This window comes from Hyposmocoma kahamanoa, unplaced genomic scaffold (assembly GCF_003589595.1).
Source record: "Hyposmocoma kahamanoa isolate Upper Pololo Valley unplaced genomic scaffold, ASM358959v1 68, whole genome shotgun sequence".
NCBI lineage: Eukaryota > Metazoa > Arthropoda > Insecta > Lepidoptera > Cosmopterigidae > Hyposmocoma > Hyposmocoma kahamanoa.
The window spans coordinates 188,302-210,258 of NW_020653856.1; the positions used below are offsets into that span (position 1 = coordinate 188,302).

Sequence of the window (21,957 nt, forward strand, 5' to 3'; positions counted from 1 at the left end):
CTCAGCGTGGAGGTAGCTGCCGCAATAACGAGTTACAAACGGATGATGATGAGATGAAAATACTGGCTGAGATAAGGGAGTTTCGATTGGAAATGAGGATGAAGATGGTGAAGCAAACGGAAGAGTATGAAAGCCTCAAGAATAGGTTCATTTCCACAGAAAGTGAATTACAGAAACTAAGAAGCATGTTGGAGGTAGTTCAAGAAAAGGCTAATAAGGTAGATACATTAAAAATTGAAATAAAAGAACTCAAAAAGGAAAACGAACAACTGAGATTAAAGAAAGGGTGTGAGTATGCCAAACCGCAAGGATCACCGCAAGCAATAAAATCATTTGCAAATGTGACAAAACACAGTATAGCCCAAGCGAAACTCGACCATAACAGCGCTTCTAGAACGGCGTCGCAAGGTAAGGCCATGGAAATCGCGGTCGTACCGATGGAAATTCAGTTAGAAGAAAAAAATAGTAATGAACAGAGAGATACACAAGAAAGCCAGGAAAATAAAAAAAAAAGTGAAAATGAGAAATGGACAACCGTTACAAGAAAAAGTAGATACCAAAATAGTCAAGTAAGAAGGGGAGATAACATCGGTAATTCCGATATTCAAGGTACAGAGCGGAAAAAATTTTTACACGTCTGGCGTCTCAAAAAAGAAACTACGCAAGAAAATATGGAAAAACATGTGAGAAATATATGTGGTAAAGAAGTGGATTTAAAGGTAGATAGAATCAAACATAAAAGTGAAAGGGATTATGCATCCTTCATTATAGGAGTCCCAGAGAGCCAATATGACTTATTATGCCAATCAGATAAATGGCCACTAAATATCGAATTTTGCGAGTGGGTGTGGTTTCGCAAGTCAAACAATAAGCCCAGAAGTCAATAAAATGTCGGCCATTGAGATTCTTTATCAGAATGTAAGAGGACTTCGTACAAAATTAGAGGACTTCTGTGTAAACGTGTCCTTATCGGAGGCAGATTTATTTGCCATAACAGAAACGGGTTGTAATGATTCAATAAAAGATGCCGAACTAGTGCCCCCGGGATACAAAATAATTAGATGTGATCGCGCAGATGGTCGAAAGCAGGGAGGCGCGTGTTTAGTGGCCATACCGCGTTTCGAGCTGCGACGAGCGCCGATCCTGAGTGACGTCATCTTAGACAATCAGGTGTTTGAACTAGTCGCTGCAAGTGTTTATTTACGAGACAGATTTTTATTTTTATGTTGTGTAATTTATATTCCGCCGAAGAGTAGTGAGACTGATTACATGGTAATGTTTAGGTTAATAGAACAATATTGTAATAGTTATAGTGACGTATTAGTTGTAGGTGATTTCAACTTGTATTCCGCTTCGGTGACGGTAAATAATTATTTTGAGTACTTTATAACGTATTGTGGATTCACTCAGAGCAACAAAGTAGAGAATAACATCGGTCGGAGTTTGGATTTAGTGTTGAGTACGGGGGACAGTGACAGTGTGAGCGTAAGCGCGGCGACGCCGCTTGTGCGGCTCGACCCAGCGCATCCCGCGCTTGGCGTGCGCGCGCAGCTCGCACGGCGGTCTGAGTCTGCGGCTGGCGGACCCCTCTCGCGCCCCGGTCCCGCGCCTTCAGCGAGCATACCAACGGCACCAGTAAGATGGAACTTTCATAAGGCCAACTTTGCGGTATTATATTCGTCCATTGCAAGTATAGATTGGTCTCCAATTATGAATTTAGATTTAGAGGATAGTTTAGACTATTTTTATGATACAATCAATTCGATAATCAGTAAGTGTGTTCCACTGAAAAAACAAAATAGGGGATCTTCAAAGTTTATATATCCAGTCTGGTATACTAGTAATATTATTCAGGACATTAAGTTCAAAGCGTTACTTCATAAAAAATACAAGGCGAGCGGTTTAGATACAGACTACAAAGCCTTTTCGGAACACAGGGCTAAAATAAAAAATATGATAAAGCTAGCTCATAAGCAGTATAGTGATCGTGTACAAAATCACTTACTTAAACAACCTAAAGCATTCTGGAATTATATAAAAGATAAAAGAGGTAACAGGAGTTCGCATAGTATTTTAAAAGATGGGTCGGTTTTAAGTGAAGATCAGTGCGCCGGGGAATTCGCTAGGTACTTTGAGTCGGTGTATAGCACAGTCCGGGCTCGGCTGGACGCGGGCGCGAGCGCGGCGCGCGCCGGCGGCGGCAACGCGGCCGCGCGAGTGCACCTCGAGCGCCTGGAGATTGGAGAGGTCGACGACGCGCTGCGCCGGCTGAGGCCCAAGACCTCCTCGGGGCCGGATGGGATACCGCCTTTTGTATTCAGGGACTGTCGAGCGGTACTAGCCAAGCCTTTACTGCACATTTTTAATTTATGTTTAAGCTCCGCAGTGTTCCCGGAGAGATGGAAAGTCACTCGAGTCGTCCCGGTTCCGAAGGGGAGGGCGTCAAGTAGTATTGAGGGGTACAGGCCCGTGGCAGTGCTGTCGACGCCTGCGAAAGTCTTGGAGTCAGCCATACACAAGAGCCTGTACGAGCAGGTGAGTGGGCAGCTAGCGGACGAGCAGCACGGGTTCCGTGCAGCGCGTAGCACCACCTCCAACCTCCTTAATTACATGGCGGATGTCGTTCCGGCTCGGTCGTCGGTTGTCGGTGGACAGAGGGGTGCAAGTAGATGCCGCCTATTTTGATTTCAAAAAAGCTTTCGACCTAGTCGACAATGACGTACTGCTGGATAAATTAGCGAGCGTCGGCTTCACCCCTCACCTTCTGCAACTGTTCGCCAGTTACATGGCCGAAAGACAGCAGTATGTGGAGTTTGCTGGGCACGTATCGGATCCGTATTTTACAAGATCTGGCGTGAGTCAGGGCAGTAACCTTGGGCCCCTGGAATTCTTGTTAATGATTAATGATTTGCCAAGCGTAGTAAGGGAGGCCAGGTGCTTATTGTTTGCGGACGACCTCAAACTGTATCTGCCTGTAAAGACACCAGAGGACTGCCAGAGGTTGCAGAGCGACATTGACAGGGTGGTAGCTTGGAGCGAGAAAAACAGATTACAGTTTAATACCGCTAAATGTGAGGTCATGACTTTATCTCGCGCGCGAAATGTTGTCATACACAATTATGCGATTGGGGATGTGGCTATGCGGAGGGTTTCAGAAGTAAGAGATCTGGGTGTCCGGCTGACTACTGGTTTATCTTATGGCGATCATATTACCCACATATGTAAAAAAGCATATCGCAATTTAGGGTTTGTACTCAGAAGAGCTCAGGGGTTTACAAACACTGCAGCAATTATTTCTTTATATAACGCATTAGTCAGGAGTCAGCTGGAGTGTAACGCAGCTGTATGGTCGCCACAAGAAGCGAAGTACAAACTTATGTTGGAGAGGGTACAGAACAAGTTTATTAGGTATATGTACTTAAAACAGTATGGAGTCTATCCTTTTTATCCGCTGCGATATCCTAATTTGTTTATTCTGGGAATGGTGGGGTATAGCGAGCTAAGGGTCAGAAGGGAGTTTGCCTTGGTTTGCTATATCCACAAGTTGGTGAGGGGGAAAGTTTACAACGCGGAGCTCCTTCTCCATGTTCAGTTTAGCGTACCAAACGAGTACGCGGGGCGGCGACGCAGGCCGCCGCTGCTGGCGCTGCCGCGAGCGCGCACCAACCTGCTGGCTGGGGCGCCGCTCACGCGCGCTTTGCGCACTCTCAACGCGGTAGCCGAGAGAGTGGATATTTTTACGTGTGCTCTGAGTGATTTCTCAAAAACTGCATTATTTATAATAAGTTATACATGAATAAGTTACGTATATTTAGGATAGTACATTAGATAATAAGATAGTTACGCTATCGAATTAGGTTAAGTTTACCTGTAATGTTAGCGTAAGAGAAAGATAAATAAATAAAATAAAAAAAAAAACAATATACTTGAATCACACTTTTTTACCTTTCGACAGTTAACCAACTTTCTTTAGTGTTGGTACCTTCTTTAAATAATCGACATTATACATTATCATAAATATTATAAAGGTGTCATTTAATAAAAAAAAAGAACTGTCATGTAAGAGAAAAATTGAGTAATATTTAGGACAAACTCACAGGACATTGGCGAAATCGCCATTTTTTTTTTGTATAATTTTTGTAATAATACTAAACTACCGTACATATGTAGTTATTTTTACTTGACATTGGCAAAATCATTGATTATTTCGATGGAGCCATAACATTTAAAAGAAGAAGAAGAGTAATATTTATAAATTTCACATTCTATTAGAATTTAAATAAGATTTTTGAATTATGAAACTGATACTGGCGATGATCTCCATAATTTCTATATTATTCTTATAAAACTGTTGCTGGCAAAACACAGCAGTTAAAAAAATGGCAACCAAGTTCTCTTTGGTAAAAAGGTGTGCATTGATTTTAATTTGTATATAAAATGTGCTGATATTAGAATTATAATTTATTAAGAATTCAGTCATTACAGTCACTCTTTATTAAAGAAAAATCGCATGCAATTAGTGCACATATTTGTAGTGGAGTGTTGTTTATGCAGTGAAAATTTCAACATCGAAATCATTTCAACATTTGAATAACTGCTTACTTTAAATACAAGTGGCAGGTTTTTTAATTTGTTTTGAATGAAAAGTGCAAATTAAATTAAAAAAAATACCAAAATTTTCTATACTGATCAAAATCCTTATTGCAAGTTTAGTTTGAAAATTCAAGGTGATCACTTATCCTTTATACTGAATCAATTCGTTTTGTTTTAAACAAAGTTACAATAAGACATGAATATTGTTTAGACAATCATAGATACATCTTAGGTGTTCTGAATATCTGTCTAACAATATGTTTTCTACTTTTTAACACTGTTTTTGCTTTGTCCATAGCAAAGTTTATTCTTCCATTTCGGATGTAGAACCAAACAGAGAAGGAGTAGCTGTTGAAGAAACTTCTCGAGAAGAAAGTATTTCAGCTGTCGTCCTAGCACTTGTTGTTTCCCTTATTCTATAATTTGTACTCCTGTCAACCATTTTTACTTCACACTTTTTTGCAACGTGTGTCTAAAAAGTAGATTGGATACTTCTTAATGCAATCAACAAGATTTTTCTTATAAGAATGCTTCATAGCACAAGAATCATATAACTAAATAAACTTTACAAGTAATTTGCAAGTCGGAGACGTATTGGGGACTACACAAAATCTCCATGTTTTCTTTTTTTGCTGTTATGCTGATAATAGGTTGGAATAGCTGTTTTTGTAATTCACTGTCTTTTGATTCACTTGGATGTTGAAAACATATTATTAATAGCTTTATATAGTATACAATAGGTAAATTTACAATCATAAAAAATCAACCTATTGAATTCATACCTCATTTAATATACTGATTGCGCAGCTTGACTGTGCATTTAAGTTTTTGCTTAGATTTCATAATTTTTACTTTAAAACACTTCACCAAATCTCCAGTCGGCTATAAAACTAATAGAATATTATTACCTCGAAAATTTCACAATGGTACTAACAGTGAAAAGAAAGACAAAGTGTTGTTTTGTACAGGTTTATCAACTTACTTCAAAGTGATCTTCACAACTATAATTGTAAGTCAATGTTCACAACACTAAATAGTGTAAACTTTGTAGTATTGCAATTTTCTCTAATATGAACAAAGATTTTGTTTTGGTTATTTATTGAACCATTCTCGTAGGTATGAACAAAACACTTTCTGTATTCCATAGCTATGTTATATTTGATATTTTGTTGTATTCCATGGCTGTGTTATATTTGATATTTTGTTTCCCGGCAGCGAAATAAAAAATTGTAAAGATAGTAAGGTTACGTATACAAACGTGAAGTGACATTTAGTTTTTTTTTGTGTTTTTGCTTTGCATTACGCACGGATGTAACCTATTCTCCGGTTAAAAAAACCGACCTCAAAAGTTATTCATCACTTAGTTTGCCACCCTTAGAGCTGGAATATTTTCTTGAAATTTAAATGGGACCACATCTGAGGTATCCTCTTTCTAACAAAAAAAATCTTCAAAATTGGTTCACAAATGACGGAGTTACCGCGTAACATACATAAAAAAAATATACAGACGAATTGAGAACCTCCTCCTTTTTTTGAAGTCTGTTTAAAACATTATAGAGCCACTGATGACGTCATTGAATGTCAAATAAAGGCCAATACTATTTTTTGAAAAATATGAAGAAACACTTAGAAAAATGTCCTTCGATCCGGTCGGATTCGAACCGACGTCTTCTTGCATACCGTGCCAGACGCTATACCAACTAAGCCACGGAACGAACCAACGGACCTCACGAATTTTTCTATGTGCTTGCATCGTGTCTTTGTACTTGGTCTTTCAACGACTTTTTAGTCGTAGCGCCATCTATAAGAAATCTATGACAGATTTATCACCCAGTTAGTACCTTTACAGCTACCAGTCCTGGCGAGAGATGTCGCTATTCACTGTATTAATTAAATTTTTTATTGAATTGATATTCAATTATTTTTTGGGAAATTACTCCACTAGTTTGTTATAATTATTAATACAAAGATCGAACACTTAGAAAGGGAACTAGACAAGGGTAACAAAACTGTGGGTATTTTTCTAGACCTAGCGAAGGCTTTTGATACAGTTTACATCCCTGTGCTGTTACAGAAGCTTGAATCGCTTGGTATAAGGGGCATACAGCTTAAATTACTCGAAAACTACCTGGAGGACCGATCCCAATGTGTTAAAATAGGTGACATTCACAGTTCTGATCTGAAGTGCACTTCATTTGGAATTCCTCAAGGAAGTATTTTAGGACCAACACTTTTTCTGATTTACATTAATGACCTTTGTAACCTAGATTTACAAGGTGGAAAGATCATATCCTATGCTGATGATACTGTTCTACTCTTTTCTGCAAACTCTGACAAGGAGGTATACGACTATGCACAGCGTGGATTCAATATAGTAAATAACTGGCTCCAACATCATTTGCTAACACTAAATACGGATAAAACTTGTTTTATGCAATTCCATATGCGGAAATCAAAGTCATTTATATCTAACCCTAAACTGTATGCTCACCATTGTTTTGACCCTACTAACAACCTGTGTAAATGTCCAGACATTGCTATTACTAACAAGATAAAGTATTTAGGTGTTATATTAGATGACATCCTATCCTTTAAACACCATATCGAAGCACTAAGCGCCCGACTCCGTAAGTTAATGTTTGTGTTTAAAAAACTGCGCGTTTCTGCTGATTTTAAAATAATCAGGCAAGTTTATTATGCATTATGCCAATCATTAATTACTTACTGCATTACATCATGGGGTGGTATAGCTAAAACTACTTTACTAATCATTGAAAGAGCCCAGCGAGCTGTCCTAAAGGTTTCTACCTACCGCCCTTTCCGTTACCCCACTGACCTTCTGTATAAGTCATGTAAAGTATTAACTGTAAGGCAATTATTCATTAAGTCCACAGTCCTCAAACAGCACGTATTGCTCCCATATATTACTGAAAACACTAATAAAAGACGAAAAGATATTGTCTGCCCCAAAATTATATCATCAAAACATACTTTTATTTCAAGATTTTTTGTGTTTCTTGGACCATTTTTGTACAATAAATTAAACGCTAAATATTCCATTTATAATTTCTGTTGCTTTAAGGTAAAGAAAATTCTCCAAGAAGCTCTTCAAAATATGTCCTATGAGGATACAGAGAATTTATTTATTATCGTAAATTAAATGTTGTCTTGTTTAAGTGTACATTTTTTATTTATTTTTTTTATTTTTTTTAACGGCAATTTTTAATTTAATTGTTTAATTGTATTTCATAAGATTCTCCTAAAAAGTATTTATAATATTAATAGTATCCACATTTATAATTAGTAGTACTTTTTACCTGAAATACAGGAATTTCCTAGTTCAGGTACATGTGTTATTTTGCATAAGTAGTCTTTAGTTTTCTCTGTACATTATGTTACTGAATAAACAATTTTTATTTAAAAAAAAAAAAAAAAAAAAAAAAAATTTAAAGCTCTGAGTGGCACTGTAACTGTTGTGAAGAGGCGTGTAGCTTACCATCAGGTGCACGACTTGTTCGTCCCGTCACTTGATATTACGACTTTGTCCCGGATTATACATTTTATATGTATGTACGTATTATCAGAATGATTAGTTAAATGTTTACAATATTGTTTGGGTGCCTTTAAATTAGACGCTCATAGAAGCGCTGCAGTGGTGCCACATACGCGCCACATTTGCAGACTAGATATTGAATGAAAATTTAGAAGTGGCACGGCTGCCATGCCTCAGACGTGCCATTGCAGTGGTTCTATCAGCGTCTAATTTGAAGACGCCCTTAGCAGGTAATAAATACAATGTTTTTAATAATAATCATAATAAAATTTATTTATTGAGACAACTGAGATCCAATCAAATGTTAGTAGGTACAGACTTAAAACTATATTAGTACTTATATTTTACCAGTGACTTTGTATTATTGATTAAGTGCCGCATAATTGGGCACTCATTCCTGTCAGCAACTGTCTTCAGGAGGCTATTGGGGGTGTCACGTATTCTCTTCAGTAGCGACGCCGACTTTTTACGTACAACAGCCGTGAAACTATCTACGCGCGCGTCAGTGAACATGGCTGAGGTACTGCAGAAACGTGACAGCCCCAACAGCGTCCTGAAGGCGTTGTTGTATTGCACGCACAGAGCATTTTGAGAGCACTGAGTGTAGCTACAGAGCGCTAGTGTACATGTATGTGCAGAAAGCTCTAAACTATGTTATCTTAACTGCAGCCGTACATCTGGCGAACCTGCGGGCAAGCATGTTTGCTCTCATCGATAGTGTTCTCCGTTCGCGCTGTATATCCAGGTCATGCTTGAGCTCGCCGGTAACATGGCGTCCCAAGTATTCAAAGTGGCTAACCCTTTTTAATGGAGAACCATTAAGTAGTACAACACGTGCACACGTAGGACTCTTCCTACCGGCAGCTCCAAAGATCATAAACTCCGACTTTTTAATATTATATGACAAGCCATGAGATGTTGCATACGACTCATATACTACAATTAGTTTTCTCAATGCGATGATCGATGGCGCCAGCAGCACCATGTCATCGGCATAGCTAATGTTTAAACAAATTCCGTCATCAAAGCAACCCCCATGCGTGCTGCTGAGTTCACCAATCAGTGCATTGACGTACAAATTGTATAATCTAGGAGATGTTAGTCCACTCTGCCAAACCCCGCATTCCAAGTTATACGGCTTCGAAAATTTGTTCGCCCACTTTCTAACATTCATTTGATTCCGATACCAATACCTAAAAACGTTCGTTAGCTCCACAGGCATGCCCGTGGCACTGAGTTTATCCCATAGGATGTCGTAGGAGACCAAATCAAAGGCACTGGTCAGGTTTTGAAACAGGGACAGTTTTTAAATAAATAGTTATACTTTTCATTGACATAGTTTTATTCTCGACTGTACTTATTAATGGAAACGTTTGGGTAGGGATAGCTGGAAATGAAATGCCACTTATCCCAACCAGTGACGGTATAGTAGGGAAGAGTGGAAAAAAAATCCACTTGTCCCCACGAGTGGGGACAGGTAGGGACTAGCGGAATAGACCGGAAATGCTTCTATGCCAGCCGCTTTGTCGTTTGTCACTTGGCCGAAACAAAAAACGCACAAAACGTTCGTCGCGTCAGATGAGTAAGGGCACATGATTACGTGTGAAAATCTTTGAACCCAATATTTGTTTTGAAGTTTCCCAGGCAGGGAAATAACTAATCTCAAAAGCAAGAAAAATCTTTTGCGTTGTGCCATTGTTGTAAAATAAACAAAAATGTACGTAGCGGTAACATTATGACAAAAGCCTACAAACACAAACGAACGCTAAAATTACTCAGCCACAATTGATGGAGACAGCGATGTTTCTTGTGTACAAAAAGAATTCATAAAGAAATCCGTATTTCTGTAAGCTGCAAACGGCGCGATTTAATATGACGTAGGGATGAATAAAAATAATAGCGTTGTAGACAATCGGAGCGAGCACAATAGGGGATGCCATTAGTACATTCGCACCTGCGCCGCGCTGAACGTCGTCGTCCACGTCGCGGCGGTTGAGCCTCCCAGCCATACAAAACGTAGGTTAGGTAGGCTAATTCTTAGCTTCGCCGGGAATTATTTTCTTTTTAGATTAATGTACAGCAACCACTAACCACTAACGAGAACTCTCCAAGAAGCTGAAGCTACGACACAACAAAGTCTCATGTAAAAAGTATAAGCCATAGTAATGTTACATAATTTTCACTCCTCATTGGAAAATCGCGTTGTTGCTAGCTTTTGATTACTTTGATTGATTACTTTCAATGCAGAGTCGCGTTTACCAAATTGTGTTTAACTATGTTTAAGTTACTAAATATGCAGTGTGACGCTGAGAACAATTTTAAATTACATTGACCATGCCACTATCGAGATCGACTCGAGATTGTTTCAAATGCATTAAATACGATCTTCCTTAGGAATTTTTAATTACAGCTTCTCCCTTTTAACAAAGAAAACCCATTAGAGCGCAGTATTTCTCCCCGGTAATCATTATTTTACTCTCGTCATAGAAAGGGGAAGCCAAGGTAGTCCTAATGTTATTATTATTAAGGGAACTATACTGAATCTACGGTACAGCTATCTCAATGGCCCTAAACTTTTATCGATAGCAATAGCAGGCGCGAGTTTCGAACAACAAAAATCCCGCTTAAGCCGCGCCTTTCACAGGCTCTGCTAAATAACAGCGAGTATCTACCGAGCGGCAACTTCGAGCTCAACTGCCTGTGGAGAGGGGTAGCTTCGCGCAATGTACGCACTACGACACCTGCCGAGTCATCTTGTACACATACTAAGGAAATTGCTCTTAGGATCACGCTTAACGTTACGGCAAGACAAGTTAGAGTGAGGTAATTCTCCGGGCTGTGACGCAGCCACAAAACAGAAGTTTGAAATGCGAACGGAACCCAACAAGAGTAATTTGGACAGTCGATATGTCGAAGGTGGTCTTTAAGACAGTTTGATTAGTTGAAAAGTTTGCCGGTGCTCCCCTCGGCGAGAATGCAGAGGGTACACAGACGCGGGAGGAGGGAGGTACGCGCGAATAAATCTCAGGAATTATTAGGATCACGCGCAAAGCTGAACGAAATCTAAGTGTTTCTTCACGGCCCGAGAATAGAGCGAATTTATACAACGTCGTCGAAGGCGTCACAGTATCGCCCGCGGGGGCGTGGCGGAGCGGGGTGCCGGGGCGGCGGCCTGTGGAGCCTTCTAATGTCTGTTTACTCACATCATTCACGACTGTGAGTATTTGTTGGAATAATATTATGACATCACGTTATATATTTTTTCTGTTGTAATGTGACAGAGAAAAACTATTTTTTAAGCTTTTTGAGGAAAACATGCGTATCTTTCTGATTTACCATTTACTCCACTTAATTTAATTTTGTTTACAGGTATTGAAACACATCAATGTAATCACAGGGTTGTTAATTCAAGCCGAATGTCAGTATTTTTCCGCCCCTGTGTTAATGCAAGATGTGTAGGTAAATAATCTAAACTAGAGCTAATTGAACCCTCATCATTCGAGACGAGGCAGCCTTCGAATATATCAACTAGCTCGGAACAACTTGGTACAAAAAGTTCACAAGGTTAACATCAGACGGGTTCTTACTTATCAACATTCTTACATTTCAAACAAATCGCGACGGTTATTATCACGAGTATAATTTTCATTAAAAAAACATTGATTTTAGTAACATAATATTTAAATGATATCCATTATGCAGGCCATGCAAATCTTCTTCGCGTTGAAGTGGAAAATAGCAGTATACGACTTGTAACGTCTCTGGAGCGGATCTCTGAATGGTGCAGAACAAACGTGTGAGCGAGCGGGACAATTCACCAGCTACGATTCTTTTATAACTGAGATTTATTTATCAGACCACCATATGATCTGAATTTCATTGCAAGTGACGCAACGCAATGACTATGAACTATTTACAAACAGTGAAGTGAGTAGTAAGATAATAGTCAGTAATAAATTAGTTAGAGAAAAATTAGAAAAAATAGATTGGTCAGCTTTACTGTTATTATTGTATCCGTTACTTTGATATAGGAAATTAAGTGATATTTTTAGTGCAATTTATAAGGAAAGTGAAATTGTAGTACCATTAAAACGTAAAAGGCTAACGCAACCATGGGTATGTAGTAAGTTATATAATATGATATTACATCCAGATGTTCTATTACACCTTGTAAATTAAATCCAAACAGTATGTGTAGTCGTTAGAATATACGCGTTGCCGAAATAAACTTAATAACCGTGACCATGGGACCTGTAAAGGGCCCGAAACGTCGGTTTGTTTGAAAAAACAAATATACGCGATTTAAATCCGGAAAAATAGTTTCATTTCCTATAAACTTAATAAATTAATAAATAAGGCTAAGAATAATTAATGAATAAGGTATAGACAGAAGTTAATTAAGTGATGTAAGGGTGATATTAGAAAAATATGGTCCAATGGTAATTGATGGCTAGAGAGAAGCAAGACTCATGTTGACAAAATAATTATGAAGTATTTAGGTAAAAAAGATAATTTGTAATATGTACACAGTTTTCAAAAACATTCACGAGCGAAATATTAAGAATCAAACATAATTGTTGCACACATTTTTTTGATAGGAGATAATATGTTAATCCTTCTAATGTTTCGTTTAGATATAATAAAGTCACATGTACTAAAGTTGATAAATATGTTGATAGTTTTAGTATGGAAAAATCGCCTGGCATTGATAGAATACGTGTACAAGACATAAAATATATAAAGAAAGCAATTAGCCCAGTACTGGCGTTATCCGTCAATTTATGCTTAAGTCATGGGGTGTACCCGAGTAAATTTAAAAAAATCAATAATCCCACCAATTTTTAAGCAAGGTAGTCATTATGATTACTCAAATTACAGACCAATTGCAATTTTGTCAGTAATAAATAAGCTGGTTGAGGAAATTGTAGTTGGCCAAATCAGTTCATTTTTGACGAGAATGGCGTTTGGTAAGATGCGCAGCATGGATTACGACCTGGTCGAGGCACCTCTGCGGCATTGGCGAACTTTATGGACGATGTTCACAATAGTCTTGATGCCGGAAACCAAGTTGTGTGTATTTTTATTGATTATAAAAAGGCGTTTGACACCCTAGACCTTGACGTTCCGTTGAAAGCTATGGAGGAATGTGGTATTCGTGGTAAAAACACATAACTGGTTTCGCGATTACTCAAAAAATAGAACAATTCGCACTGTTGTCGGTGATGTGGAGGGTGACGAGTGTGAGATCATAATGGGCATCCCTACTGGTTCCGGGTACGGCCCAGTGTGTAATATAATGCACGTAAACAGCGTGTATACATGTCGCTGAGGTATGTTCGAAGCTTAGAATACTGCTGAACACATTTTATCACCTAAAAACGCTGTTAGATAAACGTAGTCTGCGTATAGTTTATTACGCATTGGTTTATTCTTTGCTGAGTTACGGGCTGAGTTGTTATGGCCGAACCCTTGAAACATACCTCAGCGACGGAAATATCCTACAAATAAAAAATCTTTTTGAAATATTTTGTAAGTCATAAAACCAAGTATAGTTTTATGGGGGACTATGATAAACTAGTTACCTACTGTAAAATATTTATTGCATAAGCAAAAGTACAATACTTGGTCGCTATTGAAAAAGCTATTATACAACTGAATTTAAAATTAATGTAACGAACAAGTATAACACTAGGCGAGCCCGCGAAAATAAATATGTGTGTCCAAGTGTAAATAACTAAATATTATGGTACAAGAACAAGTAGACATCTCTTGCCAATTATTAACCGACTTCAAAAAAAGGAGGAGGTTCTCAATTCGACTGTTTTTTGTATGTATTGAAAGAAAACACTAACGCCCGAGAAGTAATTATTAAATATTTTATTCAGAAATCTTATACATGCATTTTATTTTGGTTCCACATTTTGAATCTGATAGGAGTCAAAATATTTCCTTGTTTTTTACCCGACTGCACATACACGCAGGTATTCTCAAATGAGGTTTCATTACATCTAACATGTATTATCCGTTAAGTCCGGTATTTGTGAACAGATTCTCATGAGTCTTTTTTGTTGGAGAGAGGGTACCTCCATAGTGGTCTCATTTCATTTTGAGAAAATAATCCACCTCTAAGGGTACCTAAATTTTACTTAGGGAGCAATTATTTTAATGGTTGGTTTTGCTATTCTCCAATTCAGGGCGTTTTCTCTCTCAATATATTTTGAGTAGTGAGAACCGATTTTCTCTTTTTATCTAACTGCCTCCGTGGCCGAACGGTTACCATGCCGGACTGCCACGCAGAGGTCCCAGGTTCGATTCCAGGGTCGGGAGAAATGTTTGTATGGCCTACATTTATTTCTCTCGTGAGTTTGGGTGTAATTTGTGGTTGTCTATATGTGTGTCCATGGCACCCGCGACACAGGGTTTCCCTAGTGCGGGGCTATGTTGAGTGTGTGCGTTATTTATTATTATTATTATTTATTATTTATTATTTATTATCTCCTGTGTCAAGTCCCGTATAGTCGCGAACGAGGAGAAACTATATTTCAATAAATCTTAGCAAATATACGTAATTCCACGTACCTTTGAGGTCGGTTTTTTAGTACTGTGTACTTAGATTATATTTAATAAATTCGATTTTTTGAGAGGCAGAGAATTGTTAAGTAAATAAACATTGAAGAAAAAATTGAAACTTATACTTCTTAAAATCATGTAACTTTAGTCAATTCTACACTGTTCTGTTCTGTACTGTTCTGTCTGTTAAATGTACTCATACTATGTATAAGTACTATAGTTTTGTGATTGTGAGTGTAAACTCGCCAACAAACCGCTTTCGCAGTTTGGTGAGAAATTGTATTATGTTCTCTTGTATGCCTTGTTTGTATGAAATAAATAAACACACAAGTCTCCGCCTAAAAATCATCATTGACAATATCAATTTCATAACAGTCTTTTATGTAGTCTGTGGTCTTTGTATATTAAAATGTATCTCTGATAATACTGAGATTTTTGTAGTCAAGTCATGCACGAAGTTAAATACTCGCCTTCGGCACAGTTCCTCCATGGCACCACTTCCCTCATAGGCAGACTTCTCCCGCACTATGTAGATGCATGGTCTTCACCAACACGTTTTTTATGCTTACGTATAAAGTGGAAAATGAGTTGCCTCCGGCCTCTGTGTTTTTCCCTGAGCGCTATTAAGGATCTGCAAAATGACATGTGAATAGGTATTTTTCTGGCCGAAGTGCAACGGCAGCTTACGATTAAGTCTCACGTCTGCTCCTTTGTCCATCAATGTTTAAATAGTTTTGTAGGTTTCTGCATTTTACTTATATACTTGTATATTACTGCGTAAAACTGTAGAGCCAGGCAATATAAGAAAAGCAGTATAAAAAGCTGAAAAACGAACAGAGTGACCCTGCAGCGACGATATCTCTGGAAATATGAATACGAGAGATTGTATTTCAATGTAACTAGTTGAGCTATTAAGCCATACAAATTCAATTAGCGAGATTAAAAGCGAGTCCGCCGGCCGTCGAGTCGGCGGGAGTCCGTCGACTAACGGCAGGAGGGCGGTTGGATAAAGAATTCACTTTAATAAGGAATTGTGCACCTCATTAATTACGCTTCTTAGCAAAATCAGAACTCATCACTCTAAAACAAATGTGAACAACCTATGATCATATTCGAAAGTAAATATATACCAGCTCCGTAAGCGTTGGTGGTTGTCTATTTATTTATTTATTTATTTATTTATTTATTTATTTATCCAAAATTGATTACTATTGGGAAAACGTAAAGGATTATCACTTGACTTATTAAAGAAACTTTAATATAGTACTATGTCACTTTCCATACAATACATACGATGATGAACAAATATATAAAATAAATGAAGAATTATGTAGAATTTCAAAATATAATGAAATCGTTAAATACTTAGAACCGAGAAATGAGCTTAGAAAAAGCAACAAAGTCAACAACGTGAAACAATTGGCAATTATTGTTGTCAATTCTAAGGGTTCATCACTGTTGACATGCATTGCAACAACAGGAGGACCTGTAAATTTTCAAAAACCAAAGATGGCAGACAATCAAAATAGAGATAATACATTCCAATGTACAAAGTATAAATAATAAATATCTAGCCCTGGAGCTTTTAACCAGGGAAACAAATTGCGACATTCTTTACTTGTCTGAAACTTGGGCCAATGACTTACAAATAAATATAATGCATCTTGGAAATTATGAATTGGCAACTTTTAGAAACAGACAACACTCAGCGCATGGTGAAGTTGTAAAAAATTATTTGAAATTCAAAGAAAGGACGGATTTAAATAAGACGTCAGCTGAACTACATTGTGAAGTTGTGGCTATAGAAATAAAGACGAAACCTTATAAAATTGTAATAGTATGTTTATATAGACCAGAGTACAATGTTACGATTTTTGAAAATAAATTAACAACAATACCTACTACACAAAGTAAATAAAGAAAACATGCAGCTGATAGTTGCGGGTGATTTCAATATCGATATTCTCAGTAATAATTCAATTGTAAAATCATTTCATACTATAATTAGAAACTATAATTGTAAATGTCTCATAAACAAACCGACTAGGATCACGGAAACTAGTAAAACCTGTATTGATAATTTCATTGTTAACTCTAAATACAACTGTATCACTGGCTATGTAACTAGACATAAATTATCCGATCATAATGTCATGCAATGTAAAATAATAGTAAATAAGAAATTGTTGACCAAAAATTCCTATTTCGCCCAGAAATGGACTGAATCTAATAAAACGTATTTTTTATTATTATTTGATAAATAAGGATTATAAATTTATTGAACAAATTGTAAATACTGATGACACAAATTAAAAAATTAATATTTATTTAGAAACTATCAAATATTATCTTGACGTAGCTATTCCAATGAGAAAAATATACAAGCTTAACACTAAAACTACTAGGTGGGAGACTAAAGGTATATTAATATGAAAAAACAATCTGTCAAAAATGAAAATTCTTCAATGTACATATCCTTGCCCAAAAAGAAAAACTAGACTGAAAATGTATAAAAAGACTCTTAAAAAAGTAACGATCTCGGTTAGAAAATTTGATTACATGAAAAGAATACATGCATCGAGTAACAAAATAAAAGAAATTTGGAAAATAGTAAATGAACACACTAAAAGAAATATAAAAATAGCAATAATAGATAGAATTAAAACTAAAAAGGATAATGTAGTAATAAAAAGTAAAAAAAATAGCAGATAATTTTAATGAATATTTCACGACTGTAGCACATAAAACCAGTGAAACATTATTTATAAATATCGATAAATATATGTCATACCTACATAAAGTGAAAGAACCTAAACAAACTATCCAATTTTACTATATTACAATGAATGAACTTGATAATTTACTAAACATGTTACTATTTATATTTAACTGCCTCGTCGTATACTTCACCAAGAATCCCTAGATAGAGCCCAAAAGTGCAGTAGTATTTTTTGTGATTTGTCGAAGGCTTTCGACTGCCTAGACATGGCATTCTTATTAAAAAACTAGAATACTACGGCTTTAAGAATAAGGAAGTGAGTTTAATGTAATCCTATGTTTCAAATAGAACTCAGTCTGTAATATGCACGGCATATTTTTATGCTAGATGTATATCTGTGCTAGATTTTTATGTTTATTTTTATTTTTTAGGGGGGTCTGTGATCGACTGTGGACTGCCTCCGGCCGATGTTAAATTTGAAGAAGGAAACACAATAAATTTCTTTGGCGCAGTGGTGCCCTGTCGGAGACAGGGCGCGTAGGCACAATTGTATGACCGCTCTGCGTTGCGTGTTCTACACAGAGAGCTGCAGCGACGTCACAGTGGCATCGGTTCGCTCTACTGTCGCGTTTAAGTGTATGGTACAAGGACGCAATTCCCACGCACACTTCGTTGGCCACTTGAGACACACACAATGCACACGTCGCATTGACCCCTATTGTTTATTATTTTGGATGATTTATTCACTTTTACATTTTATACAAATTTAAAATAAACTTATTAATTACAGTAGGAGATACTATTGTATGATTTGTGAAATTTTGCATTATAATTGAAACGATTGCACACGCAATAAAGAATAATTATGAAAAAGAATGACAAAGACTTCTTGATCGTCAGCTGATCCGTCATGGAAAGAAAAATAAAATTGATATTCATTTCTTGAAGTACTGAGTTAAATAAAGAAGGTGAAGTGTTCAAATGTGCCGTCTTTTCTTTGAAGAAAACTCCTGCTCTGGCTGATTATTATTAGTATTATTTAATGGTATCCGCGTCGCCATGTCCACAAACAATCACCCACGACGCCTAGTTTTTTTCTACAAACAATCCTTATGTTAATATTGTATGTCAACTAGAGTACGCAATGACGATTGTTTAATTTTTATTTAGATATGTCCAAATTCATAATTTAAAATACTACGATTCAAGAGTAAGTAAAAGGTCACAAGAAAAAGAAAAAAAACAATACTTTAACATAACTGTATCAAGTCTCAAACACTTAGTAAACCAACAAGAATGTTTTAAATAAAAACATTTTTTTCATTTGAATTTGCGTGAATCAATAATAGTGTGGCAACTAGATACACAACAAGTTTATCTTTTGTTTCAAATCATCTATATTGTATAAACTCCATTGACTTACAATTATATGGACGTCGGGTCCGCGCTAAAAAGTGTCCGCACTTGTAAGGCGCTACAATCGTATACAGAGCGCCAAACTCCGCTTTAGTCTTCATTTGTTCTACTGACAGCGCGATACTGCGATGACATTACAATTTAAATTTCGAATAGGTTGACTTGGGACATTTTTTTCGTGGTTTTTGTATTAGACCCGTCGTCCATTTATTTGTAAGTCAATGATTAACTCCAATTAATTATAATACGTTTTACATATGTACCTAAGCCGTGGGGCGACGGCTTAAGAATACATTGTCGCCTCCCCATACATGCCCGTGGGGGTCGTAAGAGGCGACCGAGGGCGTCACAAGTGTCCATCTGCTTAGCATTGTGGTAGGCTTTGTGCCGACTGGATAGCGACCACAGTACACACGGCGGAAAACCCTCCACAGTGCAACGCTTTTGCGAATCGCGTTCAGGGATCAGTTGGTGTACATCCAGTGCACGTGGAGTTTTCGGCGCGGTATCTGGGAGGACTGAGGCGGATATTCGCCATGTCACTTGTTGAGGGATATCTAGTTGACCTGCCGCCCAGGGAGACCCGTAGAAACGGTTGTCAGCTGGCCGCCCGCGGTACAGTACAGGGGCCCAATAGGGACTAACTACCCCTAGAGGCTGCCCCACCATGCCGCGCATAATCTTGGGGTAGGTCGTCGTGCCGGTTAGTGACCGGAATATGGGGTCCCGGCGGCATATCCCGGGGTGGTACGGGGGCCCTTCCGTTCGGCGGGTCAGCCGGCTATCCTTCAAAAGATCAATGGCATGTATTGCAGTTCCCCTCGTTTTTCTTCTTCGGTGCGGTGCCGAAAGCTTCAACTCTTCACACTACCGTCCTTCTTACCCACCATGACAGCGCAACATAAGAATGCAGATCGTTCAGCGGTGCCTAATCCCCCCACCGCGTTAATTATTGAGTTCGCTAACATCTGCGGACTCTACTCCAACCTCAAAGCTGTCCACCATCACCTCGAGACAGGCGCACCTGACGGAGACGCAGATCCGCCGTCCGAATGATATGAGTTACTTGAACTACCCCGGCTATTCGCTTGAGGAAAACTTTCAGGCCAAAGCCGAGGTATGTGTATATATTCGTTCGGATGTGTGCTGTCGCCGTCTGCGCTGCCTGGAGGACCCCTGTTTTTCCACTATGTGGATGCTCGTAGAATCTAGTTGTTCAGCTAGAGTCTTCGCGTGCTTATATAGATCCCACAGCGGGGATGCGGAGACAACTAGGCTCTTTGACCAACTGAGCCAGGCGACTCTTGACGCGCAGGCGCAGTTCCCATCTGCGGAGATGGTCGTGTTGGGGGACTTTAATGCTCACCATGAATCATGGTTGAGTTCCCTCAAGACTGACCATGCAGGAAGAACTGCCCACGCTTTCGCTCTCACGCATGACTTGACCCAACTGGTAACCCAGCCCACCCAGGTTTCAGACATATCGGATCATGCACCCTCTTTGCTTGACCTTCTGCTCGCGAGTCACCCTACCTACTATACAGTATCAGTCAGCGCCCCCGTGGGAAGTTCTGATCACTGTTTGGTTGGGTGTAAGGTTTCCCAAATGCCTCCAACTAAGCTGAAGGAGGTCACTCGTCGCATTTGGCACTACTCGTCGGCGGATTGAGATGGTATGCGCGACTACTTTGCGTCCATCCCTTGGTTGCAGCACTGCTTTGCGGGAAAGGATGCCTCAGCAGCTGCCGATGCTGTTGTCGATGAGATTGGAACGGCTATGGATTACTACATACCGTCTTCCAGTGTCATCGCCAATCGCAGAGGACGCCCTTGGTTCAATCGCGAATGCATGGACGCTGTTAGTGAGAAACAGGCTGCATATCGTGGTTGGATCAAGGGTCGTTTATACCGCCTCTCATACCAATCTGGTAACGTGCCCCTAGCTTGGAGGGAGGCTAACGTGCAACCTATCCCCAAGAAAGGAGATCGGTCTGAACCGACAAACTATCGCCCAATAGCTGTCACTTCAGTGGTCTGCAAAGTAATGGAGCGGATTCTAAATATCCAGATAATCGTATCTGGAACGTAACTCCATTCTTAATGATCGACAGTACGGGTTTCGGCCGAACCGATCAACGGGTGACGTTCTAGCGTATCTAATGCATCTCTGGGGTGAATCTATCGACAAACAGGGCGAAACCTTAGCGATAAGTCTGGATATTGCTAAGGCCTTTGATCGGGTCTGGCACCGTGGTCTCCTTTCCAAGCTTCCGGAATATGGTCTTTACGGCCGCCTTTGTGAGTGGATCTCCGGCTTTCTGCGCGAGCGAAGATTGCGTGTCCTTGTTGACGGAGGCACTTCGCGGCTCGTGACAGTTAATGCTGGGGTGCCACAGGGCTCCGTGCTGTCGCCCACGCTGTTCTTTGTTGCCTTTTGGCAACATTCATTGCTATGCAGATGATAGCACAGTGCACGGTTGCTATTATAAGCAATCGTCAAGCAGCCAGGAGGACCCTGAGAGAAACCGGGAAAAACTTGTCGCTGAGCTCAACCATGTTTTGGAACATATATCGTCGTGGGACTCCCGAAACTTGGTTGAGTTCAACGCCAAGAAAACCCAGGTATGCGCGTTCAGCTCCAAAAAATCCCCATTCCTTCCACTTCCCCATCTTCAGGGTACAACGCTGACGCTGCAGGACAAGCTCAGCCTACTGGGGATGAGCATCCGGAAGGACATGAGCAACAAAGAGTATATAGAGAGCGTCATCTGTACCGCGTCGCGCAAGATTGGCATCCTGAACAAGGTGCACCGATTTTTTACTCCAGAGCTGCGATACCTGTTGTATAAAGCTGAGGTCCGAAGCAGCATGGAGTACTGTTCGCACCTTTGGGACGGCTCTGCCAAGTACTTGCTCGATGCTCTAGATGGACTGCAGCGCAGTCCAGCGCAGTCAGCAAAATGATAGTGACGGAGTGAAGATATTTGTGTTTTCCATCCGTTACTCTCATCTCTGGACTGTATTCGCACTTTCCATCAGGCGCGGTGCCGTCATTTTGCCGAGTCACAATAAAAAATAAAAAAAAACCTGATTCCACAATGCCGCT

At 39.0% G+C, this 21,957-nt stretch overlaps 1 protein-coding gene across 2 annotated transcripts; it reads left to right on the forward strand.

The window, feature by feature from the left end:
• The first annotated feature begins 689 nt into the window (after window positions 1-689).
• On the forward strand, window positions 690-2,607 carry LOC113232315. Of its 2 annotated transcripts, none has more exons than XM_026466992.1 (2): window positions 690-1,668; window positions 2,379-2,607. In XM_026466992.1, the coding sequence occupies exons 1-2, from the start codon at window positions 889-891 to the stop codon at window positions 2,448-2,450; spliced, it is 852 nt and encodes a 283-aa protein (XP_026322777.1). In that variant the 5' UTR covers window positions 690-888; the 3' UTR covers window positions 2,451-2,607. The 2 variants fall into 2 exon arrangements, with proteins under 2 accessions (XP_026322777.1, XP_026322778.1); XM_026466993.1 differs by having other exon boundaries at window positions 690-1,635.
• The last annotated feature ends 19,350 nt before the right edge of the window (window positions 2,608-21,957 follow it).